Source organism: Asterias rubens, chromosome 9, assembly GCF_902459465.1.
Source record: "Asterias rubens chromosome 9, eAstRub1.3, whole genome shotgun sequence".
In the NCBI taxonomy this organism is placed as follows: Eukaryota; Metazoa; Echinodermata; class Asteroidea; order Forcipulatida; family Asteriidae; genus Asterias; species Asterias rubens.
This window is the reverse complement of record NC_047070.1, coordinates 13,337,508-13,360,810: the sequence shown is the minus strand read 5'-3', so window position 1 is coordinate 13,360,810 and position 23,303 is coordinate 13,337,508. Positions and strand designations below refer to the sequence as shown.

The 23,303-nt window shown below is 38.0% G+C and overlaps 1 protein-coding gene across 1 annotated transcript; it reads right to left on the bottom strand.

The window, feature by feature from the left end:
* Nucleotides 1–615: 615 nt before the first annotated feature.
* Nucleotides 616–22,429, bottom strand: LOC117295138 (cytochrome c oxidase assembly protein COX15 homolog). Its single transcript, XM_033777702.1, has 10 exons — nucleotides 22,142–22,429; nucleotides 16,739–16,861; nucleotides 16,410–16,570; nucleotides 13,639–13,761; nucleotides 12,446–12,632; nucleotides 11,977–12,141; nucleotides 10,837–10,918; nucleotides 4,995–5,149; nucleotides 4,133–4,246; nucleotides 616–2,209 (listed from the first exon to the last, which is right to left on the bottom strand). The coding sequence occupies exons 1-10, from the start codon at nucleotides 22,292–22,294 to the stop codon at nucleotides 2,078–2,080; spliced, it is 1,395 nt and encodes a 464-aa protein (XP_033633593.1). The 5' UTR covers nucleotides 22,295–22,429; the 3' UTR covers nucleotides 616–2,077.
* Between the last annotated feature and the right edge of the window lie 874 nt (nucleotides 22,430–23,303).

Here is a 23,303-nt window from a genome sequence, read left to right as displayed (position 1 = left end):
CTGGGTTCTATATTCCTGCAGCAAAGCTGAGGGGAAATGACACACTTGGGGACTCACATTATTACAATAATAATAAATAGTTTTAATATAGCGCTTAATCTAGGGGCGTCACAAAGTGCTTATTGTTTGTTTGAGACATTCCACTCAAACATTTCCAACCATAGCACGAGAAAAAGCAGTCAATGTTTTATAACACTCTGTACCCACACACTATCATGTTTGTCGACCACATCACAGGAATGCAACATCGAGAACCAGGTTGTTTATTTATCAATATCCCAAGAACCCAAACATTTTTCATCATTTTTTGTTCTCAAGTTGGCCACTGACATGACTAAGATGAGAAAAAGTGATTGATATTTAAAAAAATGCTTGAACAATTTGGATGGTGTACATCGGGGCACATGTACATTACAATGGAGAGTTCATTCTACTGAACCATTTATATTCCATTGGAGCTCTAACACACTTCAGGGTATTCAAACAACATTCAAAATAATGACAAGAACCAATAAAGAGTGGAGATTATCATTTATGATTTTAATAAAGTTTATTTGTAAAGTCAAATTTTTATTTTGTCTTACCCCACAATGTCACAAACTTGTGGTCTTTCTATTTCTCTCATTCCACTTAGACACACTACATATATCTGTGAATGTGGCAATTGACTCATTGTATTTTTAGGCTCTAGGTTTTTAATGACTGAGAACACACTTCTCATGTTTTCCTGATTAACAAAAATTCAATCCAAGCTAAACCTCAGTACATTTATAAATCTTCCAAGGTATGCGTTTTGAAATAAAACCTAGATTGTAGATTGCCTGACTTGTTTTGTAGTGGAGCTACTGGGCAAGGGATAACTTTTTTTGGGACTCCGTCCAGTGGTCCACTGAATATTTTGAGCTCAGAATAACACATGTAAAAAATACAAAAAAATAACACTTTTCCAATAAAATGAAGGTGTAACATTCATCTTCAACTTGACTTCAATATGAAGCCCATATTGGCCGGTGGCTACCTTGAACCCAAACATGTTTGGACATCAAAGATAAATTTTGCACCCAAAACAAACAGACCAGTAATGTTGCACTTTATCAGAATAAAACTAATGTATAATTGAGGATACTTAATATAAAGATGAGTGCTTGTATGTACATGTACATGTATAATTGCTTCTCTCCACCCAGGAGTAATTGGGTACCTGTGAGGGCAAAGATGGTTCCTATGACTGATATAGCTTAGTAGCACAGATGTGTTGAGTATACACTCCCCAGGGAGCTAAGATGATTTAAGGAATGAATTTAATGGCCCAGTGATCAGGGGTCATAATGCTGGAATCGCTTTGAGACGCCCTTCAGGTGTTCAAAGCACTTTATAAAAAACGATTATTAGAGGAACGTGGTTTCAACGAGAGTGATTTGAAACATTTCATCACAGTTTTTTCTTCCTGGGCAGCAAAGATTTTCGGCGATATCTCAAAAAAGCTTCCCTCTTTTGAAATGAAACTTGCAAAGAATTTTTTTATGGCATACAACTACGTTTATAAAGGATTATAACAATCAAACGGTTCAAAATACCAAAGATACACTTTGCATTTTACCCTTTATGCTACCATTTCCTACACACATTATTCCCTGCCCGCTGGAATCTTTTTGCACAATCAATAAAATTACACACGTTTGTACTAAAAAACGTTTTTTGTGTGAAGGAATTATTTTATTGCAAAATGCAAAATAAGACAAATGTAGATCATAATACTGGCAACCAGTTAACTCAAACAGGATGAATTTTTAATGCATAGTTTATTAAATACACATTCCAAAGCATGTCGAAAAGCATCCCCAACACCTTGGACTGTTCTACCCTGTTCCCCTCCTTGCATAAGAATGAGGTCATCGTCGAAATCGGCCCCATCGTTTATATTTGCACCCATTGTGGTGGGTGCAAATATGCACCAGCAGCATGCAAAGGGTTAAGTAAAACCAACTCTCAAAAAAAGATAACAAAGGGAATCTGTGGACATTTAATGACATAAGCTGCTTCCTTGTTGATGTATGGGATAGAAGAACCCTGTTGCTTACTTAGGCACCTTACGGATTTCATGAGCAAACCATAGCGCTATAGAAAGCAATGTAAGAGATCCTGACTGATGAACTGCGGCTAGCTTGGTTGGTACAAAGTACAATAAGGTGCATATTCCAAGAGTTATCTGCATAAGAAAATAAAAATAAACATCTGGTTTATTAAAGAGCATTTACCATGCTTATAAAGGTTGGAAATACGCCTAAACTATCAGCCATTTGAGTTGGATGGAAATGCCTTGTTCATGCGATAGACCATATTAATTCACAAAGATTCATCTAAGATGAGCTTCAATAACCTTGACAGTGATTTCTTGTATTTTGACTTCACCCTTTGCTTAGCAAACAAGATTGACACACAGCTGCTGCTGATCAATCTTAGCTCTTTGTGAAATCAAGGATACAATCAAAGTCACATGATGTGAAAGTTTCAGCTGAATGTAGAGTCAACTTGGATGAGTAAAGAGCAAATAAAAGTCACTCTATTTTCACAAGAACATCAAATCCATCCACTTTTGTTGAGATGACGTGGGTACCAACCCGAAGAGCTATATATATCGGGCCGTATAAATAAAAACTAGCAATTACTTATCAAGTAAAAGGTCCAGCATTAGTTAACGACAGATAAGTAAAAGATCAGGCATGAGCATTTGCTCAAATTTCTATAAATAATTGTTTACTTGACCAACTTTTTACTTTACTCTGATAAGTGAATGGTCGGACTAGTAATCAAAAGCAATTACTTTGATTTTTTATCAATTGCTCATGGGATAACCTTTTACTTATAGACATATAAAAACGACCTTCTACTAATATCCTGTAGTAATTACTTGTAGTTTTACAAGCTACTGCATGAGGGGCTTGAGCTTTTACTTCAACAGTGTTGCATATTATGGCTCGGTATCGGGTCAGTATTAAAGGGTTATTTTTCCCTTGGCCTATTGATCCAACTATAATGGTACATTATAAATTTGTTGGTACTTTGTTGCTCTAAAAGTATACCAATCTCTGGAGCTCTGGCGTGGAGAGACTGGCCGTTTCCTCATCATAGCCACTGCCGCCATCAAAAACTTGACAAAGTGGAAACTGCCCCGCCTGCATTTCAGTTAATCGCATTTGATCTGCGAGTCCATGCCTCTATTGTTATACTCCTGAATACCCCGCTATTGTGCTTTTCTCTGACCATTTACTAATCCGTTCAAGTCAAAGGGGTGTAGTCCAGTAAAGGATTATTTATAGAGATTTGAGCAAATGCTCATGCCCGATCTTTTACTTATCAACCTTTTGCTAATGCTGGCGTTTATACGTCCCCGCCCTGCCTAATTATTGTTTGTGCTAAAAAATGATGTACTAAAAAAAAAGGATACGCGCCTTATGACCCTCTGCACAGTTTGTACGCTCATCAGCAGATTGTGCGTTCACATTTACTGCATTTTTTGGTTCAATGACACATAGAAAAGAACAAACAAACTATTATGCAAATAGCCGTACAATTGTACAAAATTTCAAGCTTTTGTATTGGTTTGTACATAAACATGGATGCGCCCACACGGCTTCAAAACCTTAGTGCGTGTATAACGGGGTGTTAGCGCTCTAGTCAATATACATAGCTCTATGTACCAACCGCATCTCTGGCTCTAGCATTCCCAAACTGACACCAACCCTCAATGATTCATACTTCTAAGAATCAAATGTTTTGATTGATTCATCATCAATGGGGGCGTTTTAGATGAAATAATTTGTCAGGACTCTTACTACTGATACCATCTGTATAACAAGTAAGCTTTTAGATAAAAAATTGTTTGTTACAAAATAAAACTGTTTTAGGGGTCGTTGCCCAATGATGACCCTACCTTTAAGCACTGCAGCATAAACTGTGCCAAGTGGGGCAAGCAAAAGCTCAAAATTATACCAAAAGAGAGGGCAACATTCAATGTTCAAGAAGTAGTTTTGGCTGTTTTTTCATAACGCGTGTAATACGATTGTGCAGGAGGCAACTGATACAGCAACTGCACTTCTTGGACTCAGGATTACATAAAGGATTAACCTACCTGGGCAGCACTCATTGCAAGCATACAGTTGACTGCTAGATTAGCTCTAGCCGGTAATGGTACCCTACGAGCCAGTAGCCAAAGCCCAGCAACAGCCGTTACCGTTGTTGTGCCCTGAAATACAACAAAAAATCAGTATTAAGATGCAAGACTGGAGTTGACATACAACACTTACAGGCCTATGAGTGGGTCATGAAAAAAAGTGTCGTAGCATCCGCTGTGATTTTGGGTAATAGATGCATCCGCTGTGGTTTTGAATAATAGATGCAATGTTATATTCTGCCATCATGCAACCAACTAAAGGAATAATTCTGAGCAGTGCTTTTCCTTCATAACCTGTGCACTGGAATAGTTTCAGGTCATGGAACGTGGGGAGGTTAATGTTAAAATTAAAATCCAACTGTGAGAAAAATAGCAATAGCTGTTGCAAACTGCTGACCAAAAACTTTGGATATAAATAAACTCTAAAAATAGTTAATTGCCTGGCGTTTCATCCCAAGTACAGTCAATCTCGAAGACTAAAAAGAGAGAAAGCCTCCACTAGGGTCAAAACCTCAGGCAGTTAACTCTTTTTGACACTTTCCAACTGTCACCTTTACTTCCACCTTTTTTGCCTTTAGTCTGCTGTATCTATTGACCCCTTGCACGCACGTCACACGCATTGACTATGCCCCGCCCACCATATTGGTGGGCAATCAGGTTTACGTGTTAATGCAGCGTCGCCTAAAATGCGCATTTCACTGAATAAGGCACAGTGACATTGCCCACCAATATGGTGAATCCAAGATTATTCTGATGATGACGTCAGGTGAATTGGGTCTATAAACCCAAACACAAGGAGTCGTGTGTGATGAAGACTCACCAGTATACGATGATCAAATTGCACTGTTGTAGGATTCTCAAACACATTCTTGTACTTTGGTTCTATTGCCATGATGTCATCAGGAACCCATTTATCAGCCATTTTGGGGAAGGAGTTGTAGACCAGCCCTGCATCCAGTCCAGCAACGAAGGCTCCTGATTGGCAAAACAGTACAAATACTTTAGACTGGAGATATTCAGACTCATGACAGGACACTCATCAAATAAACCCATTGTTTTGAAAAGGTTAACAGATTTTCCTGCCACCACCTACATTGTACAACACCAAAAGTTTTCTTTTTGATTTTGAAACATAAAAGCAATCACACAACATCGGTAAACAGTATTGTCCAAAGGCCCACACTTAGTGTATCACAACTTATATATTTTTATATATAAAATAACAAACCTGTGAAAATTTATGCTCAATCTGTCAACGGAGTCGGGAGAAAATAACGGGAAAACCCACCCTTGTTTCTGCATGTTTTGCCGTGTCATGACATGTGCTTAAAATAAATCCGTAAATCTCGATATCGAGAATTTATATTGTTTTAATGTTTTCTCAAAAAGTAAAGCATTTCATGGAATAATATCTCAAGAGAATTTTTTCACCATTACCTTCTGTAAACCCTGTAAGTTATTTGTAAATCTGTGAACTTTAAAAAAATAATTCTGTTCCGAAAGTGTCCAATGGCTTTAAGCGTTTTAAAACTCAAAGCTTTGGTTTGTGCCCTACAGACTTGTTTCATCTTTAGAGACTTATTCTTTGTTGAAGCCCCTTATCAATCAATTTAGAGACTTATTCTTTGTTGAAGCCCCTTATCAATCAACTTAGAGACTTATTCTTTGTTGAAGCCCCTTATCAATCAATTTAGAGACTTATTCTTTGTTGAAGCCCCTTATCAATCAATTTAGAGACTTATTCTTTGTTGAAGCCCCTTATCAATCAATTTAGAGACTTATTCTTTGTTGAAGCCCCTTATCAATCAATTTAGAGACTTATTCTTTGTTGAAGCCCCTTATCAATCAACTTAGAGACTTATTCTTTGTTGAAGCCCCTTATCAATCAATTTAGAGACTTATTCTTTGTTGAAGCCCCTTATCAATCAACTTAGAGACTTATTCTTTGTTGAAGCCCCTTATCAATCAACTTAGAGACTTATTCTTTGTTGAAGCCCCTTATCAATCAATTTAGAGACTTATTCTTTGTTGAAGCCCCTTATCAATCAATTTAGAGACTTATTCTTTGTTGAAGCCCCTTATCAATCAACTTAGAGACTTATTCTTTGTTGAAGCCCCTTATCAATCAATTTAGAGACTTATTCTTTGTTGAAGCCCCTTATCAATCAACTTTGAGACTTATTCTTTGTTGAAGCCCCTTATCAATCAATTTAGAGACTTATTCTTTGTTGAAGCCCCTTATCAATCAACTTAGAGACTTATTCTTTGTTGAAGCCCCTTATCAATCAATTTAGAGACTTATTCTTTGTTGAAGCCCCTTATCAATCAATTTAGAGACTTATTCTTTGTTGAAGCCCCTTATCAATCAATTTAGAGACTTATTCTTTGTTGAAGCCCCTTATCAATCAACTTAGAGACTTATTCTTTGTTGAAGCCCCTTATCAATCAATTTAGAGACTTATTCTTTGTTGAAGCCCCTTATCAATCAATTTAGAGACTTATTCTTTGTTGAAGCCCCTTATCAATCAATTTAGAGACTTATTCTTTGTTGAAGCCCCTTATCAATCAACTTAGAGACTTATTCTTTGTTGAAGCCCCTTATCAATCAATTTAGAGACTTATTCTTTGTTGAAGCCCCTTATCAATCAACTTTGAGACTTATTCTTTGTTGAAGCCCCTTATCAATCAATTTAGAGACTTATTCTTTGTTGAAGCCCCTTATCAATCAACTTAGAGACTTATTCTTTGTTGAAGCCCCTTATCAATCAATTTAGAGACTTATTCTTTGTTGAAGCCCCTTATCAATCAATTTAGAGACTTATTCTTTGTTGAAGCCCCTTATCAATCAATTTAGAGACTTATTCTTTGTTGAAGCCCCTTATCAATCAATTTAGAGACTTATTCTTTGTTGAAGCCCCTTATCAATCAATTTAGAGACTTATTCTTTGTTGAAGCCCCTTATCAATCAATTTAGAGACTTATTCTTTGTTGAAGCCCCTTATCAATCAACTTTGAGACTTATTCTTTGTTGAAGCCCCTTATCAATCAACTTAGAGACTTATTCTTTGTTGAAGCCCCTTATCAATCAATTTAGAGACTTATTCTTTGTTGAAGCCCCTTATCAATCAACTTTGAGACTTATTCTTTGTTGAAGCCCCTTATCAATCAATTTAGAGACTTATTCTTTGTTGAAGCCCCTTATCAATCAACTTAGAGACTTATTCTTTGTTGAAGCCCCTTATCAATCAATTTAGAGACTTATTCTTTGTTGAAGCCCCTTATCAATCAACTTAGAGACTTATTCTTTGTTGAAGCCCCTTATCAATCAATTTAGAGACTTATTCTTTGTTGAAGCCCCTTATCAATCAACTTAGAGACTTATTCTTTGTTGAAGCCCCTTATCAATCAACTTAGAGACTTATTCTTTGTTGAAGCCCCTTATCAATCAACTTAGAGACTTATTCTTTGTTGAAGCCCCTTATCAATCAATTTAGAGACTTATTCTTTGTTGAAGCCCCTTATCAATCAATTTAGAGACTTATTCTTTGTTGAAGCCCCTTATCAATCAATTTAGAGACTTATTCTTTGTTGAAGCCCCTTATCAATCAATTTAGAGACTTATTCTTTGTTGAAGCCCCTTATCAATCAATTTAGAGACTTATTCTTTGTTGAAGCCCCTTATCAATCAACTTAGAGACTTATTCTTTGTTGAAGCCCCTTATCAATCAATTTAGAGACTTATTCTTTGTTGAAGCCCCTTATCAATCAACTTAGAGACTTATTCTTTGTTGAAGCCCCTTATCAATCAATTTAGAGACTTATTCTTTGTTGAAGCCCCTTATCAATCAATTTAGAGACTTATTCTTTGTTGAAGCCCCTTATCAATCAACTTAGAGACTTATTCTTTGTTGAAGCCCCTTATCAATCAACTTAGAGACTTATTCTTTGTTGAAGCCCCTTATCAATCAATTTAGAGACTTATTCTTTGTTGAAGCCCCTTATCAATCAATTTAGAGACTTATTCTTTGTTGAAGCCCCTTATCAATCAACTTAGAGACTTATTCTTTGTTGAAGCCCCTTATCAATCAATTTAGAGACTTATTCTTTGTTGAAGCCCCTTATCAATCAACTTTGAGACTTATTCTTTGTTGAAGCCCCTTATCAATCAATTTAGAGACTTATTCTTTGTTGAAGCCCCTTATCAATCAACTTAGAGACTTATTCTTTGTTGAAGCCCCTTATCAATCAATTTAGAGACTTATTCTTTGTTGAAGCCCCTTATCAATCAATTTAGAGACTTATTCTTTGTTGAAGCCCCTTATCAATCAATTTAGAGACTTATTCTTTGTTGAAGCCCCTTATCAATCAACTTAGAGACTTATTCTTTGTTGAAGCCCCTTATCAATCAATTTAGAGACTTATTCTTTGTTGAAGCCCCTTATCAATCAATTTAGAGACTTATTCTTTGTTGAAGCCCCTTATCAATCAATTTAGAGACTTATTCTTTGTTGAAGCCCCTTATCAATCAACTTAGAGACTTATTCTTTGTTGAAGCCCCTTATCAATCAATTTAGAGACTTATTCTTTGTTGAAGCCCCTTATCAATCAACTTTGAGACTTATTCTTTGTTGAAGCCCCTTATCAATCAATTTAGAGACTTATTCTTTGTTGAAGCCCCTTATCAATCAACTTAGAGACTTATTCTTTGTTGAAGCCCCTTATCAATCAATTTAGAGACTTATTCTTTGTTGAAGCCCCTTATCAATCAATTTAGAGACTTATTCTTTGTTGAAGCCCCTTATCAATCAATTTAGAGACTTATTCTTTGTTGAAGCCCCTTATCAATCAATTTAGAGACTTATTCTTTGTTGAAGCCCCTTATCAATCAATTTAGAGACTTATTCTTTGTTGAAGCCCCTTATCAATCAATTTAGAGACTTATTCTTTGTTGAAGCCCCTTATCAATCAACTTTGAGACTTATTCTTTGTTGAAGCCCCTTATCAATCAACTTAGAGACTTATTCTTTGTTGAAGCCCCTTATCAATCAATTTAGAGACTTATTCTTTGTTGAAGCCCCTTATCAATCAACTTTGAGACTTATTCTTTGTTGAAGCCCCTTATCAATCAATTTAGAGACTTATTCTTTGTTGAAGCCCCTTATCAATCAACTTAGAGACTTATTCTTTGTTGAAGCCCCTTATCAATCAATTTAGAGACTTATTCTTTGTTGAAGCCCCTTATCAATCAACTTAGAGACTTATTCTTTGTTGAAGCCCCTTATCAATCAATTTAGAGACTTATTCTTTGTTGAAGCCCCTTATCAATCAACTTAGAGACTTATTCTTTGTTGAAGCCCCTTATCAATCAACTTAGAGACTTATTCTTTGTTGAAGCCCCTTATCAATCAACTTAGAGACTTATTCTTTGTTGAAGCCCCTTATCAATCAATTTAGAGACTTATTCTTTGTTGAAGCCCCTTATCAATCAATTTAGAGACTTATTCTTTGTTGAAGCCCCTTATCAATCAATTTAGAGACTTATTCTTTGTTGAAGCCCCTTATCAATCAATTTAGAGACTTATTCTTTGTTGAAGCCCCTTATCAATCAATTTAGAGACTTATTCTTTGTTGAAGCCCCTTATCAATCAACTTAGAGACTTATTCTTTGTTGAAGCCCCTTATCAATCAATTTAGAGACTTATTCTTTGTTGAAGCCCCTTATCAATCAACTTAGAGACTTATTCTTTGTTGAAGCCCCTTATCAATCAATTTAGAGACTTATTCTTTGTTGAAGCCCCTTATCAATCAATTTAGAGACTTATTCTTTGTTGAAGCCCCTTATCAATCAACTTAGAGACTTATTCTTTGTTGAAGCCCCTTATCAATCAATTTAGAGACTTATTCTTTGTTGAAGCCCCTTATCAATCAACTTTGAGACTTATTCTTTGTTGAAGCCCCTTATCAATCAATTTAGAGACTTATTCTTTGTTGAAGCCCCTTATCAATCAACTTAGAGACTTATTCTTTGTTGAAGCCCCTTATCAATCAATTTAGAGACTTATTCTTTGTTGAAGCCCCTTATCAATCAATTTAGAGACTTATTCTTTGTTGAAGCCCCTTATCAATCAATTTAGAGACTTATTCTTTGTTGAAGCCCCTTATCAATCAATTTAGAGACTTATTCTTTGTTGAAGCCCCTTATCAATCAATTTAGAGACTTATTCTTTGTTGAAGCCCCTTATCAATCAATTTAGAGACTTATTCTTTGTTGAAGCCCCTTATCAATCAATTTAGAGACTTATTCTTTGTTGAAGCCCCTTATCAATCAATTTAGAGACTTATTCTTTGTTGAAGCCCCTTATCAATCAACTTAGAGACTTATTCTTTGTTGAAGCCCCTTATCAATCAATTTAGAGACTTATTCTTTGTTGAAGCCCCTTATCAATCAATTTAGAGACTTATTCTTTGTTGAAGCCCCTTATCAATCAATTTAGAGACTTATTCTTTGTTGAAGCCCCTTATCAATCAACTTAGAGACTTATTCTTTGTTGAAGCCCCTTATCAATCAATTTAGAGACTTATTCTTTGTTGAAGCCCCTTATCAATCAACTTTGAGCCCAACAATTTCAAATTCACCAGCAATAAATCATAGGACTTCTTACCTGATAGTGCTGTGACAAACACCAGGGCCATGGTCCCATGTGCACACTTCCTCAACAATGGTAGATACTTACTACTGGCAATCTACAGGAAGAAAACAAGTTAATTGTTCTTATTCTTGAATGCAGTTTGGGGTTTTTTTAAGGAAAAAGCTGAAATATCAATTCCATGAAGAAATTAACAGTGAAAGGATTTGTGTACTTGTTGTAACACAAAACACAATATCCACAGACTTAGGACCTACATTAAACTTACACCGTTTGAGGATAATGATAGTAGAAAGCATTCCTTAAAATATTACTTGCTGAGGTGCTGATGGTTTTTGAGAAATGAGTAAAACAATGTCATGAAAAAACGTTTTATATGCTAAAATAATTTTCGTCTCCTGAGACAATTCTTTTTTTTAATACTTGTTGTACTAATTTCTCAAAAACTACAGCACCTCAGCCATGTCAGCAAGTAATATTTAAAGGGAAGCTACTATCATTATCTACAAACCGTGTAAGTTTGATATAATCTATAATTATGTTTTGTTTCCTACAAAAAGTACCCCGACCCTTTAAAGCCACAATAGTCCTCTATTCCTCTAACACTATAAGTTATTACGTGAGGTCGGGTGTGATACAGACTATATCTAGTCAAGGAGTCTGCATCAGGCGAGGTCACTAGTCCGAAACTAGATATAGTCTGTATCACACCCTAAACTGAACCTAATAACTTATTTATCATACCATAAAACACTCCAGTGGGCTCGCTGCTTTATTGTTAGCCCTCTATGTGCTTACAGGAATCGCATTGGAATGCTTCGTTTTAATTTCATACTGAGTGAAGGTTGCAAACCTACATATCAGCGCAGGAATCCGCTTGTTTACCCGACACTGAAATGCCATGTTTGTAAATACAACTTAAAAAGTTGAAATGCAACTATACTACTGCGCAAGTGCACAACGTGTAAAGGTATGATACAGGTTTAGGGGTTATGATAAAGGATTTATCAGGTCAGTGATTAGCAAATCAAACCTGCAGATTTCACTCTGGGATATGATAAAGGCACTGGCCTTTTGTTCTTCAAATGGAAAGTACCAAATTAGACTTGGGACAACTCTTTCCATACTGAGTGACATTTCAAGAGTTATTCTTACTGGTCTGTACTGCAATACTTGCGACATTCCTCCCCATAGCATTAGAGAGTAAAGAGCAAACGCTGATCCGAGGTGAGCAGCTAGCCTGTACTGACTGACCCTTGGCATGTCTGTAGGTTGAGGTTCCTTCAATCCACTCTTAACCATATACCAGCCTAAAAGACCCTGCATACATACAAGAAAGACATAGCAAAAACACATCAAAAAGGATGATAGTTATATGGTTTTAGTTGTGATCTGGACCCGATTTCATAGAACTGCTTATTGGCGATTTAGTGCCAACTGTACGATTTCCATTTCATAGCACTGCTAAATAAGTGCTCGGAAAAGGTAAAAGTAAAAGATAACTGTATTCAATCTTAAATTAAGGATGATACATGTACAAACTCTCCAGAAAAATATTCTCATTTAAAGTGAAGATGATTACAATGTTCAAGAGATTATTCAGGTGAACACTATGGTACAATACCTGGAACAGTAGAAGAGATCCATATATCAAGACTCTAGGCTTCATTCCTTTAGACAGCCAACCTTTCTTCCAGAAATAAGCAGCAGGAAAAATGAAGGCCAGGCCAATGGTGCGCCCCCACATTCGATGAGCATACTCCATTCGCCATATCCATTTAAATTCACTCAGGGTGATTTCACGATGGACACTGTTTAAGATGGGTGATTAAATCTCAATTATTGTTTATATGAAAATCACTATGTACTTCTCAAACATTCAAACAGGATCCTTCTGGTTTGAGGGTTTTTTCATGGGCCACAAACTGATCGACAAATGTTGGAATAACTGATACACATACTAGTAGTAACTTACTACCACGTCAGCTTTCCGGTTACGGGTAACAAACTCATCAACTTGTTGAGTTTTCATATACGTCCCATCCTTTTTGACAGCTTTGTTTACTATCAGCAGTGTGATCTGCTAAAAACTAGAAACTTATCTAAATTTTAACATGTTGGTAGCAATATAATAGTATTACCAAACATTATGACTGTCAAACCAGGGACAATAAGTTACCACATCAAAGACAGGGTTTGGTATGAGACATGAAAAAGACGCAATATATTTTCGAACATTCCATGAGCCTGTGCAGAATAACATTGACAAAACTTGACACCAGCTTAAATAAGTGCAATACAAGGAGTTAAGAAGTGGATCAGCGCAAAACTTTTGGTGTGATTTGGACCATGCACTATGGTATATTACAGTGTCCATCAGCCGACCAGTCACAATTGAGGATTTAAATCTACTTGAAGACAACTACTCAAGTTTCAGAACCTAAACAGGATAATATCTTATATAGGATTTGAGGCATTGCATGGTGAGGTATCAATGTATATTATTTTGGTTTGCGGTAACACTGTGTGTGTCTACTTGCCAGGTAGAGTTGTTCTTAGAGAACTGTCTTGCTTTATTCTACTGCCGCGGAGTAGATAATCATAGGTTCGGGAGACTTCTCAGTTCTGAAAAGAAATGTCCTGCTTTTAACTATTACCAGGGCGGATGGTATAGAAAATAGACTGGACTACTACTTTAGCTTATAGGATCGTAATTAACTGTACTGCCGCGGAGTAAGTTCTGAATTGGTCTCAACGTTTCGACTAGCTTGCTCTAGTCATCGTCAGGAGACTGAAGAGGTAAGGGTAATATCTTACTATTTGTATTCAGGAAACTGTTTGTATCTATCAAACTCAGCCTGCCATTCTTCCTTAGTCCTTGGTGGTTTCATTCCTTTGATAAGGTGCCAGTCAGTCATAGATAATCCTGATTCTGTCAGCCTGCAAGGTGGATACGGTAGGGGGGGTAGGGTGGGCATGGTAGATGAACAAGTTGGGCATGGTTGGTTAGTTTGGGTCTCAAGTGTTTCTGCAACAACAAATGGGGTCCTGTAGTGCACACAATTCGTAATCAGATACAAATTTACATGCACCACACCGTGTCATTGTCTGCTACTGATCCTTCAATTTAAGGTAAATCTTCTAAGCAATATTTACTGCTAGGCAGTTTCTTGAAGAAAGCTGGCTAAATAAGATCATACTTGTCAAAAGCGTTCTACTTTTGAATGTGCTCACTTTTTAAAAACTGAATGATGTTGATTTATTTTGACACAAGAGCCGCATTTGATAGAGCTCTTTAAGCTAGGCAGAAATGAGCAGGGTACCAATCACAAATTGTACACTTACTCTGGTAAGGCCGTTCCAATATTATAAGTTGCTTTACGGATTGCGGCCACCAATTTTTATGAAAACTCAAAAAGAAAAAAAAATTGGGAAAACACTTTTTTTTTCTTCTTTTTTTCGGCGACATCAGTCAGGATATTATAAAATACAAAAATAATGATAATATTAACAAATACCTGTTCATAATTGATAAAATGGGTTTGCAAAAAACCGAAGAAAACGCAAAAAGAAACTTCTGTTCAGGATACTTTTCCTTGCGTGTCTATACGTACGACGTGTACAGCGTACATGACACTTCGGAGTCGTCCGTGCATCGTACAGTATCACCAAATACACGGTTTTAAACAGATATTTTATTTTGAAGCGTGTAGTTGCAGCATCACTGTAAAACCAGCATAAAACGGGGTACCATTGACCCACATGGCTTCTATTAAGTGGGGTGTACGACGTACATGTACATACATAATACGACATGTTCGATGTACGCACAACGAAGTGTTTTTGTAAACAATATTTTCGTTCTGACACACGATGTTTGATGTTGTGAAGCTGTATGTTTTAAGTAAGTTTATTAAAATAAATGAATGTTTCTTGCCCAGGATGAATTTAGGAGGCATACTGAACCTTTTCCCATTACTTTGTTTGTATCTATTTAAATTAAAAGAGAGAGTTATTCTCGAAAAAATACGATTTTCATGGCCAAAGTGTATTTGGAAAAACGTCTAAAATTAAGGAGACGTTGGCATTTTCTTGCATAAATATTTGTTTCTTTATGATACAAAATTGTTTTTGTAAAAATGATCTGTACGTACTGTAGTATATGTTTGATGTGATGCTATTTAGGGCTTGCACAATGCTGTTATACTGCACATAAAACAAAACAACATGTGTTTAATAATATCATAAGCGCTTTTATTTTTGTATGGGGTGAACCAAAAATCATAATGATTTACCAAGTGTGTGACAAGAAATGTTCCAAGTGTGTGCTTGCTACCGTCTATATACATTGTAGTATAAGATATTTATGTTTATCTAGTTTAAAACAATCTTGCCCCTTTTGGTTTACAACTATTAAAAGAGAAAAAATAAACCTTAAATCATTTAATTTGCCATGTTTACTAATTCCTTTTATGCATTTCAATCTGTAGATCTTGTGGGTTTTTGGGTTTTTTTTCTTGGGGGGGGGGGGGGGAGGGGGGGTTCTTAGACGATCAAAACTTCGGGCCACCTTTTAAAAATAAGTTTTGGTGTCGAGGCCCACCTTTTAAAAATAAGTTTTGGTGTCGAGGCCAAGGGTAGTAAGCTGAAGCAAGTTTAAATACATAACAGTTTTATATAATATAGGCAGTCCGGAACAATAATGTCCTTATTTTCACAACCCAAAAAAGCCACTTTGTACTTGTAGCTCTAGTATGTATCCATTCATGTGTTTTCTGATGCAGAATAAAATACAAAAATCGCTGAAGACTTGTTCTCTGACTCAATCATCAAACTTTTATTTTCAATTAATTAAAAAAAAACAAAAAAAAAAACGGTAAAATTAATCTTGTAAAATTAATTTTACCGTTTGTTGAATATAAACTTAAGATTATGCAAAATGGGCTACATTAGATTTGACACGGAACTGCAAAATGGAGCAAAAATTCCACTATTAATAGGCAGCTTCGATTGTCGATTACGATTGGCAACTTTTGATTGTCGTCCGGGGGCTTTCAGCGTATGTACAAAACACTTGTCATCATCATCATTTTTTTTTTTTTTTTTTTCCTGTCTGACGAACTTTTTCAGCACCTAAAAAATCCGTAAACCAACTAATAAAATTGGAATGGCCGAAGCATGATTGTGGACACTATTGGTATGCTAAAAATAATTGTTAGCATAAAAACTAACTTGGTAACAAGCGATGAAGAGCTGTTGATAGTATAAAACATTGGGAGAAATGGCTCCCTCAAAAGTAACATAGTTTTTTAAAAAGAAGTAATTTCTCAGTAAAAAAAAAGCCTGAGGTCTCGAAATTAAGCATTATCTTGCAACTTAGACATCCAATTGAGTTCAAGTTTTCACAGGTTTGTTATATTATGTGCATATGTTGAGAGTGAGAAGTGAGAAGTCTGGTCTTGAACAATTACAAAAGGTATCCAGTGTCTTCAAATTGCTCTTTACTAAACTTGGCCCTGGTTTTAACTTGGGGCTTAAACAGCAAATTGCTTAGAGATCGTAACTGAATCCATGGAGTGATGACCCACCTTGTAACGCCACCCAGGACGACCGCTCCTACAACCATGCCGCAGCATCCCAACAACCAACCACCTACAATCTTCTGGGCGTATGGTGGGATGACTGGCCCAGCAGCCTGTGCTTCAGCTGCTACTCCACTTTGATGACGTACACTCCCATTCAGCTGGGGCTGTGACAGAAAGGGACAGAGAAAGCTGTTGAAATCCCCAGCCCTTGTAAACTCTAGCTAACCAAAGATATCCACAAAACCTATATACCTGAGCACTCTGACCTTGGCATTTGATCCGTTGACTTATGAAGTCGGATTTGATGGAAGTAATGGTGGAATTAAACTTACCTTTGATGACTTGGTACCAAATCTTAAGATACTTGAAGACTTGAGCTGTGGGATCCATCGGGTGAGGAGACCAACCTTCTTTGAACAACAAGCAGTCAAAGCTGATGTGGCACTGTGTCTTATCTATTTATTAAATCAAACAAAACAGTGAGTCAGACTATCCCTCAGTTAAAATTTGGTCCCACCAGACATAGGCCTAACAGAGATTTTGTATACAAAAAGAAAAAGCCTTCAGAGCGCCATTGCTTGCAACACTGAATGCCAATGCAAGTTTATGACTTTTATTACACACAGCGCATCCAGCGTGTGCGCGACTAATGCCCAACATAGAATGGATCAACCACAGGACTAATTGTAATATCCCTTATATTTGGATATTTTGGAGATCGATCACCCCTGGGAACGAGGTTGCAGCAGTATGCACCATTGCTATTTGATGCTGACCCCTGACCCCTCCCTGATGGTTTGACTTTGTTGCTACTTTTGTGTTTGGTAGCATAAGTTGCAGGCCTCAACCTTTAGCTTCAGGGGGGCAAGGCCACTTGGCCTCAACAGCTCTCAAAAAGAAAGGGGCACCAAGGCCAACTGAAAGGGCACCAAGGCCATTTTCAAACCTTTATTTGTTGATGATTATGTTAAAATACTTTCCACTGATTTCAAGATGGTGGTAAACTTTCCAATCCATATTTATTTCGTTGTCGCTGAAATTGAATAAAAGTTTAAAAATATTTGTTTCTGAATTATTTACAGTTTTTTTGCAGCGCTCGAATTGCAAACGATTACCCCAGTAAATAACTTACCCCCTAACCCTTATTCATCGACTTAAATAAACTCCCTTCTGGTCATCTGAAAACAAATCGTTGCTCCAGAACAATGAATTGTTGAAAAAATCATACAGAAAAAATATTAAGAAAAATAATTCCCTGCGTGCTAATCTGAAGAAAAAAGACAAGTTAGTCTCTGGCTCACCACTACCCCAACTCTGCGAGACAAACGAGCCCAACCCACCCCACGCCAACAACCCCCATCATACACCAACAACCCGGAGGCTCAGCTAAATCCGATGATTTGGAAAAATGTTTATTTCTTTTTTTCCCTTCTTTTTTTTATATAAACATGATTAAGAAAATTAAAAACGAACCTCAACCCCTTAGCACAAAATAATTGGCCTAGCATTTAGCTAAACTTGTAAGTTGTATTTTGCATGCCGGCGTTTATGCCATGCTAGACTGCGCTAAATAATTACTATAAAAAAAGTAAACAAACGCACCTAATTAAAAAATGCTTCTAAAGTTGGCACTTTGCTACCACTCTAGCCCTTTCGCCTTCCTGCTTATTTTTGCATCTTTTGTGGGGATGGCATGCTGATTAATCAATAATGAACTTGATGGAGTATGATGATTGCCAAATTAGGGCTCTGCCGTTTGACGTTTTACAATTCCACGCTTTTTGTGTGTACACTGGTAGTGGTGGGTCACAAACATTAATCCAGTACAAGCCTTGGACACCAGCGAAATAGCCAGGGGAAAAACATAGACTGTATCAAGCCCCCGGCCGCACGCCTCCCCCGCCCCATCCGCTACAAATACAGATCTCAATGGACAAAATCAGTGCGAAAATGCGTAATTTAATGTAGGGACTTGTAGCGAGTTTATACATTGGAGTAGTCTGGTGCTGCGTTTTTAACCGCTCAACTACGTTTGATATGGTTAAAATGCCACATTCTCGCCACATTTTTTATTGCACAGAAGCAACATTGTGAAAAACTATTGTGCGGGATCGTACATTCCGAATTTTACCTCCATATAAATTAAATGGGTCACAATGTTAACATTAAATAACTTTTTCGAATAAATAATGTTATGGAATCAATGGAAAAGGGCACGACGGCCAAGTGGCCGTAAGGTACGTGATTTTTAAAAGGGCTTCACGGCAATTGGCTGGGGCATCGCGGCAATGGCCGCTGGTGGCCGCTGTAGAGGTCGAGGCCTGAAGTTGAGTTTTGTAAAGAAAAACAAAAGAAACCACAATTGAGATAAAGGCTCCATGTAGCTGCGCAACTCGGTGAGCAGTCTCTTTTTTCAGTTGCTGGAGATACTGGCTCTGCATGAGGTTAATTACACTTCCTCGTACGTAGAACTATATGAGGTTCCTTCCGCCAGCCCTGATACTTCACGACGGCAACGACGGCAATTGCCGTCGTTGCCCCTACCGATTGCCGCAATGCCCTTCAAAAAAACAATTTTTCACGGCAATGATTGCCGTGCCCTTTTCTCATCATTGCCGCCGTGCCCTTCCTCCCGAAAACAAATTATATTCAACTTTGTCAAAGTTCGAAAATAAGCCAAAAAGTCCCGATGTCTGTGTAAATTTTACGCAACGAAATATACCCCAATTTCACGCACGTAAGGCACAACAGCAGATTTCAGGCCCGTTAGTCGTTGTTCTTTGCGTGCGACAAAAGAAATACTCGAAACATCGAACGCTAGAGGGCGTTTCGGAACAGAGCGATAGCGTGAGATTAAACGCCCTCTAGTGGTAAAGTTACGCGAACCAACGCTAAACGCCTTGAGAAAAAGACTCGACGTGTCTTTGCATGCTGGGATAGTGGTTTTCCCCATGCTTGGTACATGTGATGTACCATCATGTACAGCATAGGCGTCGCGCACTGCATGCATTTATTCTGTCAACATCGTGTCAAAATGGAGCAGTTACGTGGGAATTTTAGCGTCTCTACGAAAAACTACACAACGTGCATGACCAATAGTAGGATTACGTATGAATAAAAATTATTTATTGTGTATTGTAAGTAGTTGTTCTTTATTTTGTTGAATTAGATGAATGCTTTCTTTTTTCATTGGGTAACAGTTAGAAAATGGAAAAATTGGAAGAACTATTTTTTACAGGCAACTCGGAGGTTTTTTTTCAAACTGCCGTCGTGCCCTTCGCAACTTTTTATGATTGCCGTGATGCCCTTCCAAATTTTTGAAAATTGCCTTGGTGCCCTAAATTTTTGCAAAAAGTCAAGGCAAAACTGCCGTGCCCCTTAAAAGCCGAAGTACCAGGGCTGCCTTCCGCTATCGTTTCCACGAGGAGGCTATAACGGAATGAACATCGAAGTACATCGCTAGAGGCTATCGTCTTTATTTTGTGGAGATGATAGTAGCCCGAGTGATAGCGCCGTTCATACATGCCGTTGGCGGATCAAACCTCAATCAAAGACTAACTAAATGAAGAAAAGAGTCTAAAAATAGGAGTAGGATGAAACTGTCCAGACCAAGCCAGGAATGCCTTGACAAGAGGATAATTTTACTATTTTACTGCACCCCCTCCCCCTCTACCCTCCCTGTCTGTGTCACTGCAGCACCCCCTCCCCCACTACCCTCCCTGTCTGTGTCACTGCACCCCCTCCCCCACTACCCTCCCTGTCTGTGTCACTGCACCCCCTCCCCCACTACCCTCCCTGTCTGTGTCACTGCACCCCCTCCCCCACTACCCTCCCTGTCTGTGTCACTGCACCCCCTCCCCCACTACCCTCCCTGTCTGTGGCACTGCACCCCCTCCCCCACTACCCTCCCTGTCTGTGTCACTGCACCCCCTCCCCCACTACCCTCCCTGTCTGTGTCACTGCACCCCCTCCCCCACTACCCTCCCTGTCTGTGTCACTGCACCCCCTCCCCCACTACCCTCCCTGTCTGTGTCACTGCACCCCCTCCCCCACTACCCTCCCTGTCTGTGGCACTGCACTCCCTCCCCCACTACCCTCCCTGTCTGTGTCACTGCACTCACCGAGGGTCCTCCAACCGACAACAAGCCGACAATGCTGAAAACAAGTCCAGAGCGCCGACAACACTCCGACAACAAGTTTTAAATACCTCAAAAATGGCAAATAAACCAGAGATATATTAGAACTATGAATGCTTTATAAATATAAATATAAGTTTAATGGAAAAACTTCATTAAAAGTGTGAAATTTTAACCAGAAAAAAACTCAACTTTCATGGAAAACGACCAGATGCCATCTTGGCTTAAAAACCATGTTTGGACTACATTGTTGTAGACTGGGCCCCTGTCTTTATCCGAAAGGATAAAGACAGGTCCCCGCCCGCTGTCAGATCCAGTGATTCCATTTGGATACAATCATCGTTTGATAAACGTGCAATGACAAAGATGCCCAAATAGTTCCTGCTGTCACGTCCGCAATAGAAGTTGACAGCGTATTTATGAGAAATGACCGAGGTCAGAGGTCAAACTACACACCGGTTTTACAATTTTTGAGGCTGGTCTCTGGCGTTATTCAGAAGCCTCGAAGTGTGACGTCAGATGTTCAGGCTATGTTTGGACCAGTCCATTGTGACGCGGGTGAGTCAGATTTAGCAATAGAGGGCGGGCGTCATGTAAAAACCTTCATCTGTGCACTGCAGTGAAGGTCTTCACTTGACGCCCGCCCTCTGTTGGGAAAAGTTTCCGTATGGCGCCACCACTTTTTCATTCGAAATAAAATAATATAGTATCTAATTTACCTGATTGATATATCCCTTTTTGTAAAAATGAGTGAAAAAGTGGTGGCGCCATACGGAAAGTTATCCCTCTGTTGTTGACAAGTGCTATATCTACCCATATCATAATGGTCTTGTCCAAACATAGCCCACCCACCTTGTTGAGCTGTTAATGGCTCCGCTTTTAACATCGGTCCCATCACTGTCACCATTACAGCCCACCTTCGATACATGTCTTAAACGCTAAGTTTTCAAAGGTCGCAAAATGCGTGGTAGTTTGACTGCAAATTTCTCCCATTTAAAAAAAGTCCTATACTACTCCAACATACCTCATTTTATTCCTTACATTTGTGGAATTACTATGACACATAACAGGGCTTACTAATTGATGGCTTTGTCCAGATGTGATGATTTGAAGATTGGGATAACTTTCCGTATGGCGCCACCCCTTTTTCACTAATTTTTACAAAAAGGGATATATCAATTAGGTAAATTAGATACTATATTATTTTATTTCGAATGAAAAAGTGGTGGCGCCATACGGAAACTTTTCCGAAAATTGGTACAAAAAATAACGCTTTGTATAGCCCGGCAACTGTGCACACCACCCCACGCATTGCCACGACCTTTTGAACACACACGTAGAGACGAAGCTCCGCCCCATGCAGGTTCGACATTTGAACCTGTGAATTTCGCTCCGGTTCTGTTCTGGTAAGTTTTTGTTAACGTTATCGCAACTAGTTAAAAATACACACTTTTCATGAAGTTTTTCCATTAAATTTATGTTTATATTACAAAGCACGGCTCTGGACTTGTTGTCGGCGGCGTTGTCATGTCGGCTTGTTGTCGGCTTTTTAGTAGGACCGCTCACCGAAACATGGCCATGGCGAAACTATTTACTTACCGAAACCAGTTGGATACTTTGCTTCAACGTTATGCACTGCTGCTTCCCATATCTGACGACCCCACTTATGCAAAACGTTTTCACCAACTGAGGATCGCGACAACTCAATAAATTTACAGTTCCTCTCACAATAGTCCTGAAGCACAAGGCCATTATTATAACAAGAATATAAAGCTCAAAATGCTTTCACAAAGTGAGTCCTACATGTAACTTGGTAAACATTATGAAAGCACGAATAAAACGTTTGTGTTGTGCTCGTGAATTGAGAGTGTTTACAGTCAATTCTAACGTAGAGTAATACGTAGATACGTCAGGGTACCTAACGCCGTGTTACACAATGTAACTTCGTTCCCAGTGCTGCTCGATCTCGCAAAATTGCCCTGTGTGCGCTTTTGCAAACAAATGGTACGGGGGGGGGGGGGGGGGGGGGGGGCGATTTCACATTGTTTGCGATCATCGCTAACACACTTGCGATCATCGCAAAGCGTTGGTGATGGTGAAATCATCCCCAGGCTTTCAAAATAGATAATCAGGCCTATACCCAAACAAGGTGTTTTTTAAGAGATAAGTGTAAATTGTGTGTGGTGTGCTCACTGGTGCAGAATTTTGTGTAAACCTTTCATGGTTCTGGAGCATGACCTGTTTGGTTATTGATCATTTGACTAATTAGCACAGATTGGCACATTTGATTTGTGCCTCATAAGTTGTAATTCATGTAGCCAAACTCAGCTACACTATAATCATTGCAAAAATTCAGTTTTGCATTAGTGTACTTATACCAAAAAGAGTAATGACAAAAATATATATATATATACTTGCTAAAAAAAAGTTTCTTTACTTTTTGTGTAGAGCTGTTGCAAACAGTTTACCAATTCAAGGGACCCATATGCACAAATGTGTTTATAACTGACGTTTCGACCATTGCAGCCGGTCTTTTTCAAAAGCAACAAACATGAAATTACTGTAACATAAACAGATGTTTTCCATTAGATTTCAAAATTCATGTGTCATTTATCTAATTTGTATTTTGATTTAAACGGTCTATATTATTATGTACTTTTTGTAGGGCAAAAAAACACAATGTCTACAGATTTACACTAAGTTTACACAGTTTGAAGATAATGATAGTAGAAATGCTTCCCTTTAAACATTACTTGCTGAG